Source organism: Thermobia domestica, chromosome 1 (genome assembly GCF_964235325.1).
Source record: "Thermobia domestica chromosome 1, izTheDome1.hap1.1, whole genome shotgun sequence".
In the NCBI taxonomy this organism is placed as follows: Eukaryota; Metazoa; Arthropoda; class Insecta; order Zygentoma; family Lepismatidae; genus Thermobia; species Thermobia domestica.
In genome coordinates, this window is record NC_137454.1 from 339,283,472 (window position 1) to 339,297,421 (window position 13,950).

At 36.9% G+C, this 13,950-nt stretch overlaps 1 protein-coding gene across 4 annotated transcripts in view; it reads left to right on the forward strand.

Moving 5' to 3' along the window:
* Acat1 (Acetyl-CoA acetyltransferase 1) overlaps nt 1-13,950 on the forward strand; it is a 78,689-nt gene that overhangs the window by 49,322 nt on the left and 15,417 nt on the right. For all 4 annotated transcript variants that reach the window (XM_081729616.1, XM_081729617.1, XM_081729618.1 and 1 more), the window contains exons 7-8: nt 3,882-4,067; nt 7,538-7,695. In XM_081729616.1, coding sequence (XP_081585742.1) covers nt 3,882-4,067; nt 7,538-7,695 — 344 coding nt within the window. The remainder of the gene's footprint in view (nt 1-3,881; nt 4,068-7,537; nt 7,696-13,950) is intronic.

A 13,950-nucleotide genomic window follows, 5' to 3' on the forward strand; every position in this document is an offset into this window, starting at 1 on the left:
TCAAAATTGTGAGATAAATTTAAAATAATTTCCTCACCATTCTTAATGAGTTGTATGTATCGAACTCAGGAAGGTTAACTTCATGTAACATTCCTTACTTATATTCCATTATATCTTTATCTGAATGTCCTGGATGTTCGCAATCCTCTCTTGTTTTCAATATTTCATCAGCCATTCTGTTTGTGACTTTTGAAACGCTGCTACCAGAAGAGCGTAGCTTTACATTTTCAGGTTCTATTACGTTTTAATCTTCATCACTAAAGAGTTGTTCTTTAACTTCATCACCTATGATCTCATCTTCATTTGACATAGTAGGTGGCGGGTTGTGACATCTCAATCCTCTACAGTGATAGCATATAATAGAACATAGAAGACCAGCATTTATGTATCTGCAACCTAAATAGCAATTCTTATGACATTTACATGCTCTTAGCTTCAAGAGGTATTTGAGAGCGGGTGGTTTAAGCGTAGTGACTGAAACCAAAGAAGTTACATCTTCTTTCTGCCAACCCCATTTTTGTGTTGGTAACTCTTTGCGTAGATGCACTTGATGAAACACTCTAAATAGGTGTTGTTGGGCAGCCTCTGTTGTTGGGGGAAGTCTAGCCAAGTTAACTTCAGTTTTGGTTTTAGAAACGACAGAATTTAGTGTATCTAAAGGTATTTAAAGAAGTGTCTGGCTCTGTAGCGTCGTAGACTCGAAGAAGAATTTTTTTCCCTCACCCAGTAATGTCGATATTTGTGCTGATGAATAATTGAAAACTGAAACTGCATTTTGAAGTTCAGGGTTAGTTCTCAGAATTCGGAAGATTTTCTTCTTTCCTTGCATGAACAAAGATGATGGTGTTACAGACACTTACTGCATAAAAAAACAGAATTGATCTTTGATATTCTTAAAAACAGTGTTCCGCATCAACAGAAGAAAACATTTTATCAGAAACTTTGCCTCGTCCTGGCTTCAAAATGTAAATACTTATCCCATCGGGTGAAAGCGATGTCAGCAGAGTCAGTAGGTCAACATCTTATCCTACTAAAACTACAGGCTTATTATTGATGCTGCTAGCCAGTTTGATAGCTGTTTGCACGATAAGCCTGTCTGCATCATCATTTGCTTGAATGAAAGTAATTCCTTTGCCTTGGAGTTCTTTTGTGAGTTGCTGAATAGAACGAGACTTATTCGCCAGGTTTAACAAAACTTACTTTGTTTAATCGTTGAATTCATGTTTTCTTCAAAAACTATGACAGGGCAATTATGTTCAAGGATCGTCTCTGTCTTTCGACATTTTTTGTTAGTGCTGAATTGGATTCATACTCATCAAACACTACTACTGAGCTATAGCCGACGTGCTTGATCACGTAATTTCTTATGTTTTGTATATATTTTCATATATGGTTTGGATAAGTCAAACCACTTTGTGCAGCAGATGACCTCCATCAATTACATATTAACAGTTCTCCAGCGGTAGATCCTCAGTTGGTTTGAAAAGAGAGTAGAAAGATTTGTGGGTCTTTCATTCCACCTTCATCAAACAATGATAATGCTATTGGTGCCAACTCTTATTGGAAGAAGGATGACAATTCATTTTTGTCCTTTTTGTGGTGGACAAACACCGTGCTCGTGGGTTTTCTCGGGGTTCTCCCGTTTCCTCCCACTTTTTTCATTTCACCATTCCATTCATTTCTCATCATCACCGTCTCCTTTAGTGTAACCGGCATAACCGTGGGACGTATAACTTAAAGATTTCTCTTCTTTTATTATTTTTGTCCTTTACTGATCTTATTACTCGTTGGTACAGCACAGTTGAAGTTGTTGGTAGTACAGTGTCATTTATCTTGGTGTGTTTATTTACAACGGAAATTTTCAAAAATCTTGAGTTACGCTTGTAAGTGACATTATGAAAATTCTTGCCAAAACTTTCTTTAGCAAAACGTGAAAACAAATTGGACTTAGTATAAACCCAGTAAACAAGCTAAAACAAATTATTATTTTAGCTAAGATTCCCTGTTGCATTTGCAAACGAAAAACGTTCTGTTTCTTTGTTTTGAACGCTTCTACAAGAAAAACGCACTTCCATCTGTTGCCAATATTCAAAGTTCAGCAAAATCTTGTTGAATATAATTAGTAGTTCTTTGATTTTTTGTTTTGTTATATTATAAATTGATAGTCTAATAAGAAATTTTTACAATCATAGTAAGAAACCTAAATCCTAAAAATCGTAATTGAAATTCCAATTCTAGAAAACACAAACAATGTGTCCTGTCATCAATTAAATATGATAGGACAAAGTACGGTTAGAAATTTTAAAAATGATATTATAATGTTTGTTGAAGGCTAGTTTAAGATAAAACTTTTCCCAATTATAAATTGCGTGTCCTGTAGTGAATGTCCACTGACCTCTATGGTTCCACATACCACCTGTTGGAAACCACTGCTTTAGAGAATTGCAATTTTATTCAATTTATTGGAAATTTAATGGTCTTCAAGAAAGATATTTGCGTATCTTGCATAGTTTTAGCACAAAAAAACAAAATAGTGAAGGAGAAATTACCAAAAATAGTTTTTTCAAGATGGCGGCGATTTCACAGGTTTCCCACCATTGACATCAATTGAACTCGTCAGTATTGTTTCTAATGTTATTCCGAACGTGTATATCAAAAATCATCTCGTTCCGAATTTGTTCCTCTGATCGCCTCTTTTTCAGTTTAACTTGCCTAGACTATTCTTTTGCTACGCTATTGATGATGGGAGGACATTGCTCCAAAATTGTACTTAAGAGTTCGCTTTCATGGATGCTTTAGGTAGAAAAATTCTTTTTATGGTGTAACAAACATACATCTAATAGTATTAATAAATATTGTTATACACTTTCAGCCCGATACCAACCTTGTTTTTTCATGTCTTTTCAAGTTTCCGTACTTAATGCTGATTGGAGTGCGGAAAACAAATGACATGACAATGTGGATACTAGATGATTGGCCTTATCTAGTCTAACAAAACTAAATTACAGCCTAATGTTTAGTTAAACAGTGAATTTAAGTAAAGTTTGAAATGAAATCTTTCAGTTTATCGTCCCATGATCATGCCTGTGAGACTGAGGGAGACGGATGATTTAGGCAAGTGAGTGATGATGGAAGAATTGAGAGAATGAGAAAGTGGGAGGAAACGGGAGTACCCTCAGAAAACCCACGGACACAATGTTGTCCAATACAAACTTTTCCAGGATCAAATCAGGGACCCCACGATTAATTTTTTATACATTAAAAAATAATTAAAAACTACTTAAGCCTTATGGCTCTGATGAAAAATACCCAAACATATACCGTATTTGCGCGAATATAATCCGCGGGCGAATATAGGCCGCACTTAAACTTTTGACACGAGATTATAGGAAAAGTAAATCTCGAATGTAGGCCGGAGTACTAAATTTACGAGAAAGTTCAATTAGACAGTACTTTGAGATGCATCTCTCTCTCTCTACTTCTTTAACTCCCGCATAACAAAGGGTGACTCATGAATATGACCTTCTTTATGATAATGATAAGTCCTTGATGCTTTACAAAGGTAACTGCAGTAACTTGTAATGGTATTCATTTCAACCCACAAGATACTTGCACATGTCAGTTTGAAATTGACAGTTTATGATCTGAGGAGGAAAATCTCAATTATGGGTCGCATCATGATTTTTCAAGTCAAAGTTAGGGAAAAAGTGCGGTCTATATTCGCGCAAATACGGTATTTGAAATACCGGAAGAAATATAAATTACATAGTGGAAGAAACATTATTTAGATCAGTAGTTAATTAAAACTTGGTTATTGATACGAAACATTTATAATAAGGTCAGAAAATAGCAGAGTTAAGCGTAATATATTCATTTTGCAGAAAGATGGAACAGTGACAGCAGGAAATGCATCAACCCTAAATGATGGCGCTGCAGCATTGGTTCTAATGAGTGGATCTAGTGTAAAAGCACAAAATATTACGCCATTGGCCAGGATAGTTGCCTTTGACGATAGTGCGACCGACCCAATAGACTTCCCAATAGCTCCTGCCTTCTCAGTGGAAAATGTAAGTACTTCATTTAAAGCTATTTCCCTGCAAACCGCAGAAATTCAGGAAAAATTAAGTTGATTTTCGGATATATTTTCATGCACTTGTGCTGTATGGTTGGGAAACATGGTCTATTACTTTGAGGGAAGAACGCAGACAAAGTATTTGAGAATGAAATCCTGAAACGAATATTCAGACTCAAGAGGAACGGGAATGGAAAATGGTGGAAACTTAATAACGAGGAACTACATAATTTATACCGTTTACCAAACATCGATAGGGTCAACAAGTCTAGGAGGCTGAGGAGGCCAGTTCATGTAGCGAAAATGGAAGAAAGTAGGAACACTTTCAAAGTTTTTACTGGAAATCCAATCGGGAAATGACCGTTAGGAAGACCTAGGGCGCAGATGGAAGGAAATATTAAGATAAATTTCGCAGAAATAGGAATACAAAGTAGAAACTGGATCCAGTTGGTTGAGGACACATGTCAACGGAGAGCTCTTGTGAACTGGGCATTGAACCTCCGGGTTCCATAGGCCATAGAGTTAGTTAGTTAGTTATGTTCTGTTGGATTTCGCGTGAGGTAAATACCCTGTTTCCTGTGATTAAATAAACGTGGGTGCAACAAATGTTTTTATGTGTATTAGAGCAAGAAATTTATCTTATTTGAAGCACAAAACTGAACATTAGAACATGGGACCATTGGTAAATTGAAGGTAGTTAACATGTATAATATTCAGCATGTGTATAAAAATTCATGAATTCGGATGCTGCGTGTAAGGGTAACTACTGAAAATATGGAAGCGAGCTAAGCCATTATGTGAAGTTAGCTGAAAGTAGGGACGCACGCAAAACCTATCCGGGAGGAAGGAAGCTTTGCATAAGCGTCGTCGTAAACATACAGATACATTGAGGTGTAAGTGTGGAGATAATACTTCATTGTAAAACAACAACTATTCTCGTACGTTGGTGTATGAACCGTCCTCCATTCACGTAACACTACCATCTAAACCAGAAGACAGCGCATCTGACATTGGCTGCTGATGGCTTCAGGTTTTTGAAATCTCTCTGCAGTAGCCACGTCTAGTAAACAAAGCCATACTCATATTATTTTCTCAGCTGTTCAACTGCATACCAATAGTGTAGTAGAAAGGTAAAAGGCGGCACGAGTAACTCAGCTAACCAATAAATAACAATAACACAAGAACTTACAGAATACACACACACACGCCAATAACCTAAAGCCGGACAGCTGTAACTGATTAGGGAAGTTCAGGAATGTGTACTAAATTGCAGTACAACATTAGATACACGTGCTTCTAACTCAGCGTGGGTAAACAAGTGGGTGGGACTAGATCGGGAGTAACACCGTCAGGACTTTAAAGTATTCGAACACAAATATATTAAATACTGTTACTATTTTTTTCTGTGAGTTTTTCTGTTTCTAATATGTTTTGATACGTATGTCGAATTGAACCCGCTGCGAAATTAAAACTTAGATTTCTCGTGTCTATAATCAGTGAAAACTGTCAATGTAGCATGAAAAATTAGTAATTTATTTACATGTTAATTTTAATAATAAACTTCTATGAGCACAATACCTATACAAGTTGCCGTATTTCGAAAATTCAGGGGGGAAGTAGTTGCTTCTCCTTCCCCCCTTTGCCTCACAATGCAGGCGGCCATGGCTGAAAGTGAAAAAAAAATCTACGTACCAAAAACTTAAGTAATGGAGAATTTGCAAAGAATTCGTGAATGGTGTCCGAAATTTGTGCTACAAGTATGTTGTTATGTGCAGCATAGCATATTGTACAGATCAGTTGTGATCGGCAAAAAATGTTGACTATTGCTGGAAAGATACTTGTAATTATTTATCGCGAGAAATTAGTTTTGTATGTGATATTTAGTATAGAGTTAAAGTACAGTGAAACCTGTCAACTTGGCCACCTGCTTATCTTGGCCTAGTTCGTCTTGAACTTGCATTTTCCCATAAGACATTCGTTACTTACTACTCTATAAGTTGGCCACCTGTCTATCTTGGAAGTTGGACACACTGAAGCAATGTTTACCCTATGATGATAATGATAAATTTACCTGCGTATCTTGGCCACGAAAAATACAGTTTTGTTATTTTTCTTAACTCTTTCGAATTCCCATATGAGAGGCAGATGTTCTGTATTTGTGACTGGACACAAGAAGCATAGATTCGCACGATTTGTTCTTGGAGGTTAATGGCCAGAACACTACCCTCATAAAAGGGTGGTGAAAGAAGATGTGAATAAGAAAAAGCACGTACAGGAATTCAGGAAATGGTTGTAAGTATTTGTTTACCCTGTCTGTTTTGGTAAAACCATTAGCTATATCAGCTCCTTTCATTAGTGGGAAGCTTTAGTAATTCCGGAAAATTCTCAAGGTTAAAGCTCAATTGTCATTTATTGGCACCTGACTGCATGTCAAAGGATAGCGGAGGTTTTGAGATATCAATTCCCTCAAGATTTTCTCAAAACATCTATTGCTCCGACGGAAACACTTCTAGCTCATTAACAAGAGGTAGTTATCTACAATATTAGAATGTGCATATCTGCCAAAAAGAATAAAGCAAATATGTCTAGAATGAACCACCATTCAGTAACAACTGAAAAGAAGTCATATAAATTGCATATGAATTTCTCAATTTATAACTTAGCTTTTCTTGTTTTCAATTTGAATAACTCTATATGAATAGTGTGCTATAATATCAGTTTCAATAAACTGCGTACATACACTTCTATTTCATGGTTGTTTGTGTTATTGTATTTTCAATCCGAATAATCCAATGTACCAGACTAGTTTTCAGGAAGAGAAAGGTATGCATATATATTAAACATACTATCAAAAGCGCTGATCCTGGGGGGACCGAGGAGGCCCGGGCCCCTCAAAGCTCATGTGACCCCTATTTTATTTATGAGTATACAATATTTGGTATAATTTGAGTGCAATTTGTCTTAAAATCTTCATATATATATACCTTCTGCATCAAATGGGCCCCCCCCAAATTTACACAGAAATCGGCGCCCTTGCATACTATAGTAATATTTTCTAGTACTGTATATTTTTATGATTACTCTATATACATTATTTATAAGTAGCTGTCGTGCCACTTCTTACTAAAATTTTACAATCAAGTAATACTAGAAACCCTATTCTAAAAATACACAAATCACACTTATTTTCTGTAAGTTGGCCACTTTTCGATGAAACCGATGGTGGCCAACATAGACAGGTTTCACTGTAGTAACTTGAAGGAAAAAATAAATTTTAAACATTTGATTTTCTTGTAAAGTAATATATCTTGGAAGTAAGATCTCCTTATTGGCAAATTTAATAGTTAAAATGTTCATTAAAGAGTCGTACAAATACCAAAGTAGAATAAGTTTCCGTGTGTTGAAGTATAATAATTTGATCACGTTTGACGTTTGAGAATTTACATATCCTTTTCTTTTCTTAAGCTGCTGAAAAATTTCTCGATTAAAAAAGAAGATATCACGCTGTGGGAATTCAATGAAGCCTTCAGTGTAGTTTCATTAGCAATTATGAAGAAACTGGGTTTGGATCCGAGTAAAGTCAATGTTCACGGAGGCGCAGTAAGTCTAGGACATCCCATAGGGTAAGTACATAGATTGACGTATAGTATTTTAGTATTGGTTAATTTGGGTCCTTTGGGGAAAAAAAAAAAAAAAAAAATCTTCCTGTAATTCCTTCCCGAACCGATCCAACAAATAATACTTCAAGACATTTAACGTAAAATCTTACTATACGATAAGGATTGAAAAGGAGGGGGGCTTTTTGCCTACCTAGAAATACAGTGAAATCTGTTAATTTGGCCATGTCTTTAAATTGTCGTCAATCTGCTTTTTATCGTAAGATACGCGTTACCTGTCCACGTTCACCTGTCTATCTTGGAATTTAGTCGCATTGAAGCAATGTTATGCTGTATGTCCTCTGCATGTTGCACAGTTGAACATTTGGTAGTATATGTGATCATCATCATTTAGTAGAAACTCTTATAAACATCTTTTATTGTTGTTATTGTTGTTGTTATGTTTTGGACGGTCAATGAATCTTACTTGTCCATTGAAAGTAACTTCTCTAAAAGTACACAACGCGATGGAAGTGTTTATTGTTTCTTTTATTATGTTTTGTTCGTATATAAAAAGAAAAATCCTATTCATGTTCTACATTAATCCAGCTATAATCGATTTATGGGGCTGTGGGTCTGTTGTCTTCTGTTTTCATTATGTGTTTGAAGTATTCTTCGTGGAAACTGGCAATAAATGATCGGATTCATGTTGCTGATTTAAAAAACACCTTACCAGTCAGTCCAGTAGCGTAGCCAGGATGTGTGTTTGGGGGGTGGGGGGCAAGTGTTGTTATAGGTACATATAGAAACATTACAAACAAAGAAATATATAAACATAAAAATATATAAAAAATTACAAACGTCAAAGTAATAAAAATATATAAAAAATTACAAACGTCAAAGTACCAAAGTACATTGTCGGACCTCTTGGGGGGGGGCGGCCCCTCTGGGCCCTCCCTTCCCTACGCCACTGTGTCAGTTCTTCCAGTAGCAGATAGAAGTAGGAGGGGAAAAAATAGAACAGGTGACTAGTTTCCGATACCTGGGTAGTATTATTAGTGATGATATGAAGTGCAAACCTGAAATAAGAGCAAGGATAGGAATGGCAAAAGGAGCCTTCAGGAGGAAGAAAAGTCTGTTTTGTAAGACCTTAAATAAAGAGTTGAGAAAAAGACTCATAAAATGCTTCGTGTATTGGGCAGAGTATAAAAGCGAATGGAAGCTTTCGAAATGTAGGTGTTGAGAAGCATGAAATGAATTGGCTGGGTCGAGCGGAAAACGAATGAGAGGATTTTAGAAATGGTTGGGAAGAAAAGAACAATTTTAGATATTATTGAGAAGAGGAAGAGAAACTGGTTGAGACATTTGCTAAGAAGGAATTGTATCATGAGCGACGTGCTAAAGAGTATATTGGCAGGAAAGAGAGGAAGGGGAGGGCAAAGAAGACTACAATTGATGGACGGTATCAAAACCGAAAAATCGTACTTGAAGACGAAGAAGATATCGGAAGACCGTGGAGCATGGAAGCTTCTCAGTTGCGGCAAGTGACTTGCCAATAATGGCAGAATACCTATGATTATGGTGATGAATAGCAGGGTGATGCCATAGTGTTTTGAAGATAATTAGCATGTTGAAATTAAATATTTAAATAATACGAGTGCTAAGGGCAAACTCAGGTAGACATTTATTACATGTAATATTTTTATATTCCAGAAATAACGTTTACTATTATTTGGTTAGTTGATTCGGGTGTAACGTCGTGTTCAACACCCGGGTTATATGAGACATGGGACTACATCTTAACTTGGAATCAAAACCACATAGGCTCTTACCTGGATCAATAACAGCTATTGCTTTAAAATACATTTGTTTCTTGAAAGTTGGCTACCTGTCAATGGAACTGATGATAGCCAACATAGACAACCTGTTTCACTTTACCATCCTGAGACAGTAAAGTGAGAGGAAAGTACTAAGATCTTAAATCAGGATCTCGGCTAGGATTCTAACCCGGGATCTTAAAGCATATAATGATTAGCCTTCAGTTCTCATCTCGCTTACTAGCTGTCAGTGTACTGTTTGGAAGATCCAGAATGTTGGGTGAGTTTAGCACCCATCCAGACTGACGTTTCCCAAGTGTGAAGCCAGTATAAGAGTTATTTTGTGGGAAAAAAAAAGCATTAAATGGGATTCACGACATTTCATGTAGACGTGAAGTTAAATACACTATTGTTAGTGAATATTGCAGCACTCAGAAAGAATGGCCCGAATAACACCAAACTCAGAGAATTAGTAAAGCAGTGTACCAGCAATAAGTGATTAAGTTTGCAGAGAGCTGGGAGACTCGGGCTCATCAGCGCTCTCTCTTGTAGGAATATTACGCCAAGCTCAATCAGTGAAAGCCGTCAAACGAAGTGGAAACATGAAAGCAAATGCTAATTAGCCTCGTCAATGTTAAAGAACGCAGTATCACCACATGAGTGCGTTCGAACGGAACAGAATGATCGGTCTACGAGAAACGGGTATGTCATACCGTTACATTTCGGTTCGTACAGGCCATGTTCCTATGACAACGATCCGTGTATGGGAGCAGTGAATAGAAGAGGATCGTGCGAAGCAGAGAGTGGGTGCTGGACCACACAATGTGACCAAAGCACGGAATGACGGTCATCTTGTCCACATGGTCGTAAAGAACCGTACAGCTTCGTTCACAGTGTTGGTTCGACACTGGAGCACTGTAACCGATGTGGACGTAACGTGCGTCAACGGTTCGACGACGTCTACTGCGGGATAGACTGGTGGCACTCATGCCATTGCGTCGACTGCCTTTGACGAGCAACCACAAACGACTGAGAATGCAGTGGGCATTTGAACGCCGTTGGTAGATTATAGTGTTTTCGAACTACTATCCATTTCATAAAGATAGGCCCCTAACTCGCGGTGCTGCCCTGACGTTAACTCAAAACTTATATTGCAATGTCGTACCTCGTTAGAATTGTTGGAATGTTGTCTTTAGAATACTAAGACGCAAATTTTCTTTGTACCGTGTAGTGAGAGAAAAATAGGAATTAATGAAAAAGTGCGTATTTTATCGTACTTTTTTGGTAGATTAATGTTTATAGGATTATATATCAGAAACGAGATCACGTGAAATAATTTCCTGTGTACGATATGTAGGTGCATCTATTACCTGTAAGTCCTAAAAATTTCATTACTTAACACTTTGTAATTTTCTTGTTATTCAGTAAAAAGTGAGACTTCATTATCTCTGAATTGCTGCGGTGTATTATCAATCTGAAAAAAAAAAAAAAAAAAAAAAAAAAAAAAAAAAAAAAAAAAAAACCTTTTGGAAAGATCTTAAAGTACCTTTTTCAACCAAACTTACCGATTTATTTTAAAAGATAAACAATGACAGATATGACATTATGATTTTCTCTGTTTTGCGCCCTTCGCTCTCGCAGTTTATGTGGGGTGCTACGTTGCCGCATTTTCCTGGCACGTATACACTCTCAGCCCGACAGATATTTCAACTTGTCACGCACATTGTCCTGCACTCTTTATTTTTAAAATTTCCTATCTCCACAGAGTTTTAACCAATTTCTTAGAAATTAACAGGATATACAGTAAACATACCAATTGTTTAAAATTAAAAAAACGAACCGCTTATCTTGTTTGGATTGCATATGATCGTCGTCGAAAATTTGTAACTTTTTGTCAGTTTTTTCACTTACTGCATACAGTACAAAATACACTTACACAGAAACAAATACACTCTCAAAGCTTATTATATGATACAATCTTAGTTGATATGTAATATTGAGTTTACACTTCTCAGAAAACTCTTGTCAGTTCTAGAAGTCTCAGTACTTCTCTTTGGTATTGTACATTTGGAAGCACTTTTCCACGCGAAGTCCAACTTCATATATGAAACAATAAACGCTAGTAATTTTTTAACTTCCTTTCATTGTGCGAATGCTACACATTTAAATCTCCTTTGTCCTGCTCTGTTAGGATTTACGGATATTAAGGGAACTCTGTATGGGTAATGGCCCCTTGCTACCATCCTTCCACCAGGTGAAGACTGGGATGGTCCCTGTACTTCAATACCTGCTCAGTGCAGCAGCTCTTCTACTACATTCGCATAAAAAGTTCGAAGTGTGATATTTTCTTGCTTTCTTCCTGTACAGGGTGTAAGCATTGACAACTGATAAGTCAAACAGTAGAAAAAGCAGCTTCTTCCACCATTTGACAGACATATTAATAGCTATTGCGTAGTTAATTTGTAAAAATCGCGTAAAGCTAGCTTCCGTACAAGATACAGGTGAATAATTAGTGTAAAAATTTTCTTGTTTTCAATTAAAGTAATACGCTTTCACTTAGAAAACAAAGATTTTTGTTTTAGTAATTTTTCATTTTCTTAATCCGATATTTTGCATATTGATTCTTTTCTTTTGCAACTATAGAACTTTATCGGTAAAAACAGCTGAAACACTTTACATGGGAGAATACTCTGTGGATAGCCCAGCATTTTGATCAATTCCCGGGACACCATTTAACAGAGATTTCGCATTGACTTGAATTTTATCGCTCCAAGCTACATCAGAATCTGCCTTCGAATAGGAACGATGCTTTTTTTTTTCTTTCTTTTTTTCGCAACCTCAAATTTACCTGAAACAGAGTTTATTATCTTGTTCATTCCCGAATACGCCACTGAGTCCAAAATAATAACTCATAACCATCTGAGTCGGAGTCATTAATCAGTTCTGCAATTTCATTATTGCTCAAAATTTTGACTCTTCTTTCTATAATACCGCCGTTCGTAGAAGGAATTTTGATATTTTTTTTCAGCAAAAAAGCACGAGAAATACTCAGGAAAAATATAAATGCTTGTTCGCCCGTCTCACTGCAATAAACATATATTATGATGTGTTAAATTTTTGACGCTTACGAACCGAGGGGGGGGGGGTGTTGAAAACGTAATCAGTGCGACCTTAAATCAGGGGCAATACGTAGATGATAAGACGCAAAAACAGCCCTCGTCACGTACACGTCGTTGAAAGAAAACAAAGGATCCTCGTTTCTCTTTTATATTCGACAAAGGAATTGATTGTAGAACTTGGATGAACACGTGATTGCTAAGGCTACATTTCTTTATATATATACACCAAGATCAGACTCAACGTGGTGCAAACCCCGTTGAATATATATCCAACATTCATCCGGACTCAGAGTGTTTTAGCTGGGCGGTACGAGAGAGATGTGTTGCTGAAAATTGTCTATCGTTTGATTCATCTATTGGTGTTAGTGATTCGTTTTGTTTTATTACATATTATTATCATGCATCATTTGCGAAGTTCCGAGAAGGTAGTGATTATTAAAGCCCGAGCTTATTTTGATGCAGAAAAAGAGCAGGGTGTAAGCAATTGTGTATCTCAACCAGTGAAGCGTACGACTGAATGTCTTGGGGTTAGTATGCGAAGTGTGAAACGCGTTACAAAAGAACACCGCGAAAGTGGGGAGGTTTCTTCTCCAAGGAAAAGTTCCGATAGGCCAGAAAAATATATATTGGATGAGTTTATGCAAGAGGTAATTAGGCGAAAAGTGCATGATTTTTATCTAGGTCGAGAATTCCCTACGGTAAGGCGTGTTTTGGAAAAATTGAAAACCTGATTTTCCGGATGTGAGCGAGACCTCTCTTTGACGGCATATGAAGAAAATCAGGTTTAAATACAGAAAATTCAACAAAAAATCAGTTTTAATAGAGAGTTCCAGGAAAGCAGGACAGAGGGATTCCTTCTTGCGAGAAATCACGTTTTTGCGTAATAATGGATGGACAATATATTCCACGGACGAGTCATGGTGTGGGGTAAGCCATTCGAAAAAAGTATGGGTGGCAAGAACAGATGATGCCGCATACTTCAAATGAAGCATTCGATTATCATAATGAGACAGTACAACAAGTTAATGGGTGGAAAGATGGAATTCGAACACCATTCGGAGCTGGGAAAAGAGTAATTATGTGTCACATTGGAAACAAAGGTGGGCTTCTGGAAGATGCAAAGCTATGCTTTATTGGACAGAAAGGGGGTTCAGATTATCATTCAGAAATGAACGCCAAACATTATGAGAAATGGTTTAGAAAAATTGTTAACAGCCTTCCGACAAAATCAGCCATTGTCATCAGTCAAGCTCCATATCACACCATGATAAATCCAGAAACGAAAAACCCATCCATGAGCTGGATATCATTGAACGGCCTCGAAATAATGATATACACGTTCCGCC